Source organism: Zingiber officinale, chromosome 1B (genome assembly GCF_018446385.1).
Source record: "Zingiber officinale cultivar Zhangliang chromosome 1B, Zo_v1.1, whole genome shotgun sequence".
Lineage (NCBI taxonomy): Eukaryota > Viridiplantae > Streptophyta > Magnoliopsida > Zingiberales > Zingiberaceae > Zingiber > Zingiber officinale.
This window is the reverse complement of record NC_055986.1, coordinates 146,627,175-146,640,528: the sequence shown is the minus strand read 5'-3', so window position 1 is coordinate 146,640,528 and position 13,354 is coordinate 146,627,175. Positions and strand designations below refer to the sequence as shown.

General features: G+C 36.2%; 1 protein-coding gene across 8 annotated transcripts in view; it reads left to right on the top strand.

Annotated features, from left to right (window-relative positions):
* The window catches only part of LOC121984270 (probable cyclic nucleotide-gated ion channel 20, chloroplastic), a 173,018-nt gene that overhangs the window by 123,139 nt on the left and 36,525 nt on the right, over positions 1-13,354 (top strand). For all 8 annotated transcript variants that reach the window (XR_006112837.1, XR_006112838.1, XM_042537159.1 and 5 more), the window contains 4 exons: positions 857-1,045; positions 2,521-2,619; positions 3,076-3,213; positions 3,822-4,070. Coding sequence is in view for 6 of the 8 variants with exons in the window: in XM_042537159.1 (XP_042393093.1) it covers positions 857-1,045; positions 2,521-2,619; positions 3,076-3,213; positions 3,822-4,070 (675 nt within the window). In the remaining 2 variants the exon portion in view is untranslated. The remainder of the gene's footprint in view (positions 1-856; positions 1,046-2,520; positions 2,620-3,075; positions 3,214-3,821; positions 4,071-13,354) is intronic.

Below are 13,354 nucleotides of genomic sequence, written 5' to 3'. Positions count from 1 at the left end.
GATTGGACCACAAGAATGGTACTGGAAGCCATTCTGATATTTGACGCGCAGAAATAGGAATTTTTGTAAGACAATTTGGATGCTTAAAGCTGGAAGACATTCATCTAATGGATGCCACCGTTGCCACGGTACATATTGATTGGTGCATGGCGGTTGCTAAAACTGGAATTCCTTCAGTTGCAATGACCATATTCCTGCATATGTGCAACCTGCTAAACTTATTTCCTTCTTAGTTTCAAAAGAAAAAAAATTATCTATAATATAAATATTTTTTGTGCTTTTGCCTCAAAAGATGAAAGGTATTACATCTTATTACAAAATCGCCTTTCAACTCAACCTTAATAAGATTAAAAAGAGGTTGTTTAGAACAGTGTAGAAAATCATGATTGCCGTTTCAACAACCTTAGCCTTCCCCTACACATTTGTGCTTCAAGTGTTGCTTGTCATTTGAAGATCGTCTTGAAGTCAATCTCTCTAGTCACTAAAATATCTGTATCAGCAGATAAGAATTTTCCATATTTGAAGGATATTCACATAAGGAGAAAGACAGAATAGACAATTATATATTTGAAGCCTGATGAATTGTAGCATCTCATTTTGTCTTAATTGAATTTTCAATATATGCATCAGAACTTTTTTGTTTCCATGATGAGTGGCTTTTGTAGCAAAATTTGCTGCTTGTCAATTCTCGATAACTTTACTAATTTTGTTTCATAAATATGGATGTACTAGACATATGTGAAATCACTTAACAAAATGTTTAAATGTTCTAGATATAATTCACCTACAATGCTCAATACTGTTTATTCATTTTCAAGGACCTTTTTACACCCCCTCTTTGTCTTCTGTCATGCAGCTTCATGACATTCTATATGGGGATAATCATAGCTGGGCTGAAAAATGGGTTTCGCGGCTGAATTCATTTTTCCCGATTATGAATCCTCATACTAGAGTTGTTCAACAGTGGAACCAGTTCTTTGTAATATCTTGCTTGGTTGCAATCTTCATCGACCCACTGTTTTTTTTCTTGTTATCTGTAAAGGAGGTATGCTTTACCTATTTTACCAATGGTTATTATTTATTTTCTGTATTATAATTTGCCACGGATAGAGTAGAAAAATTTGTTTATGTATCATATCCTTGTATCAAACACTACTAAGTCAGTGCCAAGTCCAGATGAAAAAAGCCAACACAGAATTATGTTAACAAACTCATGAATATGACCTTAACTATAGTATTCATTGTTGGAATAAAATTCATATACCGACTCTAATTAATTGAGACTCAAAAGTTGTTTCTTGTTGTATTAAAATATTACACCGATTATTTCAAGCAAATACCATCCAGCAGAAGTGACATTTAACCACAGGATGAGATTTTCTTTTGCAACTACCATTATTCTTTGATTTACACAACTAAACTACATCAACTTTCATGGTGTGTTTGGTTCACAGAATGGAATAAATTGATAAAGAATAAAATAGGAATATTTATTTCTTAATTTGGTTCATGTAATTGAGTAGATGCTTTATTTAATTTTTTATGTTTCGCATGTTGAATTGTTTTTTAAGAAATAATTTTCACAATGACAGAATATTCCTGCATAAAATAAATGGGTTCATCCTACTCACGACCTGCTCAATCTGGCCTAATTTGACATGGCCTTACCCAATCAGTTTGGTTCAACTAATCCAGCTAAACCTGTACGCCCAACCGAATTGACTCGATGATCCATCTGATTTGAATGCCCCATTTGGCATGACCTGTTGGACTGGCCTACTCAACCTGATCAACCAAACTAGTTTGACCCACCTTGTTGATCCAATTAGTTTGGCTTGCCCAACCAGCCAAACTGTTTGACTTGATTGGCATGATAGACTTACGGATCCAAGTGTCTCATCTGATCTAAACAACCCATTGAACACAACTAATCAGATCTTCTCCCCAAGCCAAACATGTCCAACCCAACTTGTTTGCCTCACTTGCATGAACCTACCCATCTAACCCAACTAGCAATTTGCTGAGGGGAAAATTAGAGATATATGAAAGTTTTGCCAGTTTGAGAAATGAGTTGGATGGAATAATGTAGTATTTTCATTAAGGAGAATTATAGCATCATACATATAGGACTCAACATTAAATATGGTAATAAATCCATAATACATATAACTAACAACTTTAGTAACCAATAACTCTTAACAATAATAAAGAATGCATTGGCCTCTTTTCCTAATGAGGAAGCATAATAGATTTGTTCTTCGGACTGACCCTTAGATTAAATTTGAGTCAAACTTGCAATCCAGTAGCGTGAAAGACTTCCTCTACCACATACCCTCTTTTCTTTTTAATTACGTAAAATTAAAAAAAATGGATTTTCTTTATCATTAGCAGGAAACTCAATCTGTAAAACTCATATTATGTTTACAGTTCCTTAGAAAATTGTGGATGCATTATTTCTCTTTCTTTACTTTCTTTTGAAATTTCAGTGTGTAGGTCATATATCAATTTCTTTTGATGCAGGAAGAAAAATGCATAGTTTTCAACTGGTCTTTGGCAATTGGAATTGCTGTTGTACGGAGTGTGACTGATTTCATTTACTTGTTACACATGATTCTTCAGGTATGTATCTGGGTTTGTCAACATGTGATATGGATTAAAAGAATTTTCATGAAAAACATTTAATTTTCTTGTCATCTCAATCAGTAGGATATATTAGCTTCTTTACTATTGTATTGGCTGAGCAACTTGTTTAAGATGCTCATCTGAATCAGCTATTGAAGATAGCGATTGTCAATGCTTGGTTGTTAGATTGCTTTATGTTAAGATGTATATGTTCTTTTTTAAGGGCATTGACTTTGCCTTTTAACTGCTGCAAAAATTACAAAAAATTGTAGTTTGATGATGTTAAGTCTTATATTTCAAACAGATTATTATGCAACTTATATTTTTTAATTTCTGAAATATAGTCTGGGTCACGTGTGTGAAGTATTAACATTTTGTTACTTCTTTTTTACTTAAAACCATATTTGTAATTTGTAATTTGTATATATGTTGATATGTTATCTGTCTGTACAGTTTAGACTTGCATATGTTGCTCCTGAATCTAGAGTGATCGATATTGGGGATCTAGTTGATCAACCTAAGAAAATTGCTCTTAATTATCTTCGTGGATACTTTTTCTTGGACTTGTTTGTTGTATTGCCACTTCCTCAGGTAAGGATTGATTTCTTTCTAGTCTTACTCTTTTTTTTTTTTTTTTTTTCAATTGTCATTATTGCTTATGGAAGCAGCTTGGATTCAGTAGTTTTCTTCCTTCCTTTTGTTTTGATTTGATAAAACTTTTTCTGAATGTGAGCATATGAAAATGCAAATATAGGAGAAGATTACCTGTTTGATACTTGACTAAGTATTAAGACCATATGGACAGTTATAGCATATCAGAGCATAAAGGTCGTAGCTCATACAACATAGGTCTGGAAACAGATAAGGCATCAATTATCTTGTTGGAGACAGCTCCAGATGCAGAGACCAAGCATTCTAAAGATCATTTTCCTAGTTTCTTTTTTTTTTCTTGGGAAGTTAGTCATTTGGATCTCTTCATATGTGTACGATCACCTACCTGATAAATGGAGATTAGTTTATGGGGTTACATATTTGCGAGCAATTTCTTAGCTGATTATCTCTTCCAGATTAACTCGTCAGCCATCTAAAATATTGACAAAGCATTTTGAATTTTACCTTTTTTTCCTAATGTTGGAAGAGAAATTCAAAATCTTTTGACTTATTACTGTATTCTTATTTCTTCTGTTTCGCAAATGAAGGTAATGATATTGGCAATGATACCAGATTATGTGGGGCCATCAGCAGCATATTTTGCCAAAAATCTTTTACGTGTAACTGTTCTCCTCCAATATATCCCTCGGATAATCAGATTTGTTCCATTGCTTGGTGAGCAATCTGCAACTGGTTTCATATTTGAGTCCGCATGGGCAAACTTTGTCAATAATCTTCCTATTTTTGTATTGGTTGGACATGTGGTTGGTTCATGTTGGTACCTCTTTGGCTTACAGGTGAGGTTTCGATTTATTGCAAGGATACATTATTCTATTATTTTTCTAAAGCTTCTTAAACTTTTTTTTATGCAAAATATTCTCATATCATCTTAAAACGTTTACTTTAGAAACTATGATCATATCATATCAAGAGTCTACAAAGAGCCATTCTCTTCCAGTCAGCTTCATATTAACATGAGGATGCTATATTTTGCATATTAATTGGATGCTAGCCTTGTCCTTTTTTGAAACGACCGTAAGTTTTTTTTTGTTTACATTCTATGCACCATATAACATTCCAATAAATAAGAAAATTGTTTGTAATTAATAAACCAGTCAAACATCTTGGAGATCTACATTCAATACTATTTTATTCTCTCTAAGTAATGTTGTTTATTTATTCTTTATGCGGAATCGGAAGGTCCTCGGGAGTGTATTATCCAGCCCAGTCTGGTCAAGGGTCCAAGCCTCCAACGTCATCCATTTCTTCACCTGCCACAAACCAAACTTAGTGAGTCTAACTCAGCACCTCCAAACCATAGTAGCAAAAATTCCTTAACCAGTCGCATGCATCATTAAATCTATCTTTACTTGGAATTTATTGTCAAACAAACAAATAAGCAGGCATATAGGCATTTTTCCCTAAAACATCAAACTATGAGTATCACACAATATTTTTGTGTATCCTTTAATCATTACATTATATAGCATTTTCCTTTAGCATTTATCATGTATCATTCTTAGGTGGAGATGCATTAATTATTCTTTATCTTTTGTTCGATCGATTAATCTGCTCAACCATGGTACCAGGTGGTGGGGCGTCAGCAACTCTCGCCGTGGCCAAATATGGAAATATGGTATTGGGGTCCCTCGGGGGCCTTGTCCTATAAACGGGATCCCTTTAGGCCTTGACCCTCATAAAATTTCCATTAATTCTCATCATCATTGTCATTTTTCATTTTTTTCATCATTAAATAAACATTCAACTCCGCCCATGATGACCGGTTATGGCCGGCCCCAAGCCCGGATAAAGGAGGAGGGTTGCGTTAGGTTGTCGGCCAGTGTCAAACTATGACAAATATTCAATGAATGAATCCATTAAACTATTGTGCTAATGCTAGGTTGTTCCCCGGAAGGAACGCGTTGCAGGGTCCGACTGTAACGTCTCGGCAATGATCGCTACATCTCCAGAATTCGGGTACAGTGATAAATATGCAAAAGTTCGCGTTACAGGGTCCGACTGTAACGTCTCAGCAAGGACCGCTACATCTCCATGAGAACTTGGGTGTAGTGTTAAATAGGTAAGAGTTCTCACACCATAGGTTGGATAAGGACAAATATGATAGGAAAACTAATAATCTAAGATTTGGAACATGGAACATAGGAACTCTCACTGGTAAATCAATGGAGGTAGTACATATGATGATTAGGAGAAGAATTAGTATTTTGTGTGTACAAGAGACAAAATGGACAGAAGAGAAGGCAAAGCTGATAGAGAACTCGGGTTTTAAGTTATGGTACACTGGAAAGAGTAAAACAAGAAATGGAGTGAGTATTATTGTAGATAGTTTGTTTAAGGATGAAGTTGTAGGAGTAGTTAGAAAAGGGGATAGAATTATAGCCCTTAAGATAATAGTGGCGAAAGAAACTATGAACATAATTAGCGTATATGCACCACAAGTAGGATTAGATGAAGCTACCAAATCAAGGTTTTGGGAGGACTTAGATGAAATATTACAAAATATTCCACCAAATGAAATGATTTTAATAGGAGGTGATCTAAATGGGCATGTCGGAGTAAAAAATGAGAAATATGAGAGAGTACATGGGAGTTATGGGTTTGGAACGAAGAATGAGGAAGGGAAAACTATATTAGATTTTGCGATAGCATATGATCTTATATTAGCTAATCGTTGTTTTAAGAAAAGAGAAGAACACTTAGTCGCGTTCAAAATGAGAATAATAAATCACAAATTGACTTTTTTTTTGGAAGAGGATGAAAGATTTGTAAAGATTGCAAAGTCATCCCTGGAGAAAACTTAACTACCCAACATAGGGTAGTAGTGTTGGATATACGCCTCAAACATAGTATCAATAGAAAGAAAATATATATAATTCCTAGAATTAAGTGGTGGAAGTTAAAGGATGGGAAGCAAAATATATTTAAGGAGAAGGTAGAAGTACAAGCATTAGGTGAAATATACGATGACTCTAATACAACATGGGATAAGATGGTATCAAAATTAAAAATAATAGCTAAGAGTGTACTCGGTGAGTCAAAGGGACATGCACCACTAAGTAAAGAATCTTGGTGGTGGAATGAGAAAGTACAAGAGAAAGTGAAGGAAAAACGAATAGCTTATAAGAAATTATATATTTGTAAGAATGAGGAAAACTTAAAAAAATATACAATAGCTAAGAAAGAAGCTAAGAAAGTAGTGAGTGAAGAAAAAAATAAAACTTTTGAATGGTTATATAAAAAATTGGATACAAAAGAAGGGGAAAGAGACATTTATAAAATAGCTAAAGTGAGAGAAAGGAAAACAAGAGATCTTAGCCAAAGAAAATGTATTAAAGATGAATGTAATAGGGTATTAGTAAACGATGGAGAAATAAAAGAGCGGTGGAAGAGGAATTTTCATCAACTTTTTAATGAAGGTTTAGGTGATCAACTTAACTTAGGTAATTTAAGTAAGTCAAATGAGCATAGAAATTTAAATTTTTATCGTAGAATTTAAACTTCAGAAGTAAAACAAACTTTAAATGAGATGCACAATGGAAAAGCCGTTGGACCAGATGATATTCCGATAGAAGTATGGAAATGCCTAGGGAAACAAGGTATTGAATGACTTACAAAATTATTTAACATGATATTGAAAACGAAAAAAATGCCTGATCAATGGAGAATAAGTACTCTAGTTCCCTTATATAAGAATAAGGGAGACGTACAAAATTGTGCAAACATAATTGTGCAAATTAAGAATCATACTATGAAACTTTGATAAAAGTAATAGCAAAATATTAAGAAAGGAGACCACCATAACTAAAAATCAATTTGAATTCATACCCAGAAGGTCAATGATAGAAGTTATACATCTGAGGTAACTAATTGAAACATATCGGGAACAGAAACAAAACTTACACATGGTATTCATCAATCTAGAAAAAGTTTATGATAGAGTCCCCAAGCGAAATTATATAAAAAATTGAGAAAATAAAGGTGTTAGCGTAGCATATATTGAAACAATTAAAGATATATATGAGAATATAATAATAAGAGTGAAGACTTCAAACGCATTAACCGAAGTGTTTCCCATAAGATAAGATTATATTAAAGGTCAACTCAAAGTCTATCTTTTTGCATTAATCATGGATGAACTCATTGGACGTATCCAAAACAAGATATGATAGTATATGTTGTTTATAAATGATATTGTTTTAGTAGATGAAATCATAAAGAAGTAATACTAAACTCGAATCTTAATGAAAAACACAGGAAGTGAACAATTTTAGGTTTAGTAGAGTAAAAAATAAAATATTTAAAATTTAAGTTTAGCAATATTAGATATGATGAGTTGTCTATAACCGAGGGATTTAAATATTTAGAATTATTTTTGTAAAAGCATGAAGGAATTGAAAGATGTCTTACATATAATACAAATATGATAATTAAAATGCAATACAAAAAGGTGTTCTTTGTGATCGTAAACTACTTTTAAAATTTTAATAGAAGTTCTATAAAATATCGATTAGACCTGAGATATTATATGGAATTCAATGTTGGCTATAACTCGAGCACATGAGCAGAAGATGAGAGTTGCAGAGATGAGGATGTTAAGGTGGATGTGTGGACATACGAGGATGGACAAAATAAGAAATGAGAGCATTAGAGGGAAAGTCGGAGTTGCATCTATTGAGGAAAAACTCCGAGAAACACGTTTAAGATGGTACGGACATGTACTTAGACGACCAATAAATGCTCCAGTTAGGTGATGTGAAACTATGATAAACATACATATCAAACGAGGAAGAGAAAGACCAAAAAAAACTTGGTTAGCAACAATAAAACAAGATAAAATTTATTTGAATATAGATGATGATATAATAGGAGATAGAGCTCAATGGCGTAAAAGGATTCATACAGCCGACCCACCTAGTGGGAAAAGGCTTTGTCACGCCCCGGAGGAGTCCCTGTCCGAAGAAATTTCGGTAGCATCTCCCCTGTACGGCGGACAATCTGAAAGTTTCTATATATCCATATACCTCAGCCACATGCGGCTGGAATAACAACGATAATAAAATACAACACACAGGCATTCCACGCAGTTTAATAAGAAATAAACAAATCAGTAATACCATGACTCGAAAACAACCCTACTCAACTACACTCGTAAAGCTCAAATCCGATTTTTCCTACTCCACTACACTCATAAAACACAGATCCGACGAACTCACCTCTTCTGTCGTCCAGGCAGGCATGTAGTAGAACAAAACCAAATCATACCAAAATCCATTTACGATAAGAATCCATACAAGATCCATAAGTAAAACCAATACAAGACTAAGACATAGTCCGATAGAGAACACTAAAATAACAACTCGTGGTCTGCAGAGAACTTTTCGTGCGGTGGGGACTAATGCGGCCGCCTCTGACATCGACTTGAAAATAACAGCGGAGCGGGGTGAGTCAGCCTTCGTGAGTAACAGCGATATCGTAATAAAGTAAATAACGAGACAACACTAATCGTGCATCGGTCTCACGAATCTGAAGAATAAATCTGTTGAAACAAAATAGGAAAAGCATCTAACGGGACGAGGTATAAAGGTAGCGTCGAAACCGAGGGGTGTCGTAATCACATGTCGTATGATCGTATGCATTCGTATAAATCTGATAAATCGTGAACACGAACAATAAATCGTCGTCGTATGATGCGATAATGGTCACCCGGCGCGATCATATCTCAGTGATGGTGAGTCAGGGGTGGGTGTGACAACCGTGCACTCGACATCACTTCACGATGGTGGAGTGGATGGAATCTTGTCGAGTACGCACGTACTCTACCGAAATAATAAATGGGGGCGCGATGCTCCCGGTACACGATGGCGGGGAGGACTCTCTGCCACCGTGAGTCGCTACCCATGGCGGACCAGCGGGCAACAAAGTCAGCCCTCACAGGCTCTGGCTACTACACTAAACCAGGCGAAACAGGCGGGCTGTCTGCGGCTACCTGAGTCACCGGACAGCCAGAAGCAATGAGCGCCACACATTGTTTGATATACCACTAACCCGGTGGTGGTGTGTGCGAATACGTATAGCGGTGATCGCTCAACAATAATGGGCGGATAATCGCGACGCGATCATGCAAGATGATGCATGACACTAAACATGACAATATCATAAATAGCATAGCAAGATCCATACATAAATAAAAGGTGTACCACAAGTCAATGTATCAGATGGAAGGTACACAAACAGATAGGGTATCAAATAAACCCTAGGTCCTGAACATAATGTATCATATGGTTGTGTCACTACCTAAAAACATGAATGATCAGGTAAATAATAACATGCAGTGCATAATAAGTAAACAAACAAACATGTAATAGATCATGTAGTGACCAACCGAAACAAATGGAAGAAACACAATCATTGCTATATGTTAAACACATTATTATGCATATCAAAAGACATAAGTCAAAGTACCCGCCTCCAATCGAAATGGTCTAATCCGACAATCGAGATACTCGTCTCGAATCAAAGTCCTGCAAATCACATGATTATAATTTAGCTAAATTACATTTGCAACAATTAGCTAAATCTCAACTCAACCTAATTAGGGAAAACCCTAATCAAATCATCCACGAATCCTTTAATCTTTCCAAGACACTCCACATTTTATAATCAATCCAACCATGATCTACATCTAAGATCAAAACCTACATTTAACCATTCAATCACACTAATCATGAATCCACTAGTGATATCCTAACCATCTAGTAATCCATATCATCTCCAATTCAATCCATACCTAATTCATCAACAATACAAACCAATTTCCCTACTTCTTACCTTAATCCATAGCCCAACAAATCCATAGCAAAGACAACTTGCTGTCGGGACAGAGGTAGCTGTTGGAAATCAAGAAACGCCCTGCAATGCACTGTCTGGATCAAAATGAAACTCAAGAAATCGACATCCAAACAACAACCAAATTTCCAGAACAACCTGAGCACCTTACCTCTCACTGCTCTCTAAGTTCTGTCCGTATCGCCAACACCTGCAAGTATTCCGGCCAGCATAAGAATTCTAGTGGAGCTACAATGATCAGACAACAAGAGATCGAATCCAAGCTTACCCCTAAGTGTCTACTGATGGCCCTTAGCAAACACAATTTTCCGGCATCCAAGACCAATGAAGAGCCACACTGAAGTTTCACACCACACAGAAGCCCTAGGTCAGCGCCGGCGAAGAGAGGAAAAGGGAGAACCTCGGCTCGGCAGAATCCTGCGACCACAGTTAGGGCTCACTGCCAACTGGTGCTAGGGCTGAGGAGGAGGGGTCTGTGGTGGGTCAGACCTAGTGGCCGGCGACAACAATTGGAGGCGCAAGATGGCGGTCGGCTGTGGCAACCGGTAAAGCAAGAAGGAGAGGAGGCCGGCGATGGCTCTCACAGCGTCGACGCGATGCCAGTCGCCTTGATCGGCGCAATAGGGGAAAGAAGAAGATCGCGATGGGGAAAGAGGAGATGCTCAGTCGCCCGCTCTCTGTTCCCTAGTGTCGTCGGGTGGAAGAGCCGAAGAGGTGTTCGACGCCGAGAGGAAGGGAAGAAGCTTCGGCGCCGCACAGAGGAGAAGAGGAGAAATCGGCTCGAGGCTTCCATTCTCCGACTCCGAGAGGTCTTGTACGCAGCGGCAAAGGCGAGGCGTCGCGACGATTTGGAGGAGGTGAGTGGTTAGGGCAGGAGATCGGGAGGAGAAGAGAAGGCGCGCGGGAGGTTTGGGGCACGGCAACGGGAGAGGAGGAGAAAAAGAAAAATAAAGAAAAAGAAAAGAAAAAGGAAAAAAATGAAACTTTTCCTCGCTTAAATTAGGTAACCTAAACAGGCTTTTCCGGACCCCGTTTTTACCCCCGCTAACTAGTCCATACGAGCTCCGAAAAATTCTCGAAATTTTTTTAAAAATTCTGGAAAATTCTCTTATCATTATTCGCCATTTTCCGGTATTTTACAGGCTTGGTTGTTGTTGTTGTAAATAAACATTCATACCATTCATTTAAATAAGGCTCATATAAACATGTATATCATTAACTACATGAGTTCGATAAACATGGATATCACCAACTAAATAAAGCTAAATAAGCATGATTATCATTTACTATATAAAGCTAATTAAACAATCATACCATTAATTATATGAGCTCGATAAGCATGGATATCATTAACTAAGTAAATCTAAATAAGCATGATTATCATTTACTACATAAAGCTAATTAAACATTCATACAATTAATCTACATGAGGCTCAAATAAGCATGCATATCACTAACTACGTAAAGCTCAATAAATATGAACATCATTAACTACTTAAAGCAAAATAAACATCTACACTCTTAGACTTCCTCGAACATCAAGTGACCAACCATCCATTAAAATCTGCTACTCACCCTTCGACAACTTCTCAAACCTTGTCGCAAATAGCCCAAGTAATTCTTCAAAAATCTGCTGCTTGTAGCTCCCAATTCCCTTTCAAAAAGTTGCTGCACATACCCTAAATACCCCTCAAAAATTTGCTGCTCTTAGCCCTCAAATCCCCCTCGAAAAACCTGTTGCTCTTAACCCTCAAATCCCCCTCGAAAACTTGCTGTGTATAACCCAGAAATCTCTGAAAAACCTGCTGCTCTTAGCCCTCAAATCCCCCTCGAAAATTTGCTGCATATAACCAGAAATCTCTCAAAAATCTGCTGCATATACAGGTTCAAAGGCGTGGGAAGAAAAGTCGAAAAACTGCGGTATATATAGATTCAAAGGAGTAGAAAGAAAAGTCGAAAAACTGCTGTGTATACAGATTCAAAGGCGTAGAAAGAAAGGTTAGAAACCTGCTGCATACACAGATTCAAAGGAGTAGAAAGAAGATCGAAAACCTACTGCATATACATATTCAAAGGAGTAAAAAGAAAAGGGTTTAAGAGGTGCCTTTGTGCTTGGAGGCTTGGTGTTGGCGCAGGTGACAACGAGGAGCAACGATGGGGCATCCCTTTGGCCTCGTTCTTCCTTCCAAAGTCGAAGCTGAGATCTCTCCTTCTCCCTTTCTTTTTTTTCGCCGAGACCTCTCCCTCTCCCTTTCTTTTCTTCCGCCGAGACCCCTCCCTCTCCTTTTTTTTTATTTCTACCGCTCCTCTTATAAGAACTAAACCCTAGGGTTGCGTCCATTCTTTACCAATTGGGTCGAGCCCATGAGTCCATTAGTTGGTTAATAGCAATTTAGCCCCTTAAATAAAATTAAGAGTTTATTATCATGTTTCCCCTTGACTTTTTCTTTTTTAAAAAAAATAAAGTCGGACCTTACATTTTTTTTCTTAATTGTGTCATGGAAATGACACAAACATAGTCTTATAATTTATAGTATATACAAAAACTACCTTGTTCCTAGAAAATTACACCAAATAAGGTCTCTCCGTTAGCATTGGCAGCATTTTTTTTAAAAAAAATCACAAAATAATTTTAGTTTTCTAAATTATTAACATAACTTAGTGGCAAAAAATTTCTCTATGGTATTTGTAAAATAAATTACTCTTTCTCTGACATTATGAATTGCTTACACTTACAAAGTTTTTGGTTTCTTTGTTGTTTCTATCATCCTTTGACTAATCAAAAAGTTAGTCATGGTATATGCTTGTTTTACTAAGTTCTTTTTGAATAATTGATGAGTGGTAATCTATGAATGGAAGAATAATATGTAAATCATCATGCTTTCCAAGGATGTTATGAATTTATCAGCATTTTCTATCAAGCAATCATGCCAATTGTTTTGTCAGTAGTGTTTTTCATAACCTAAGGGATCAATTAAAGTATTATTTATCTTTTGTATTTAGATTTTTTGTGAAATAATTGCTAAATTGTTTTATTTTAATTCTTAATTTCCTTGAGTTCTCTTCTAACTAGTAGTTTATAAATCTTGGCCTTAAGTTGTCATTCAAGCTGCAATCTAATATTTTGAATCTTCTTTATACCCTACTGTATTTTAATTTTCAGCTAGAGTTCTTTGACAGTTTTTTTTTTGTTATTCCCTGCCTAGGATCAATC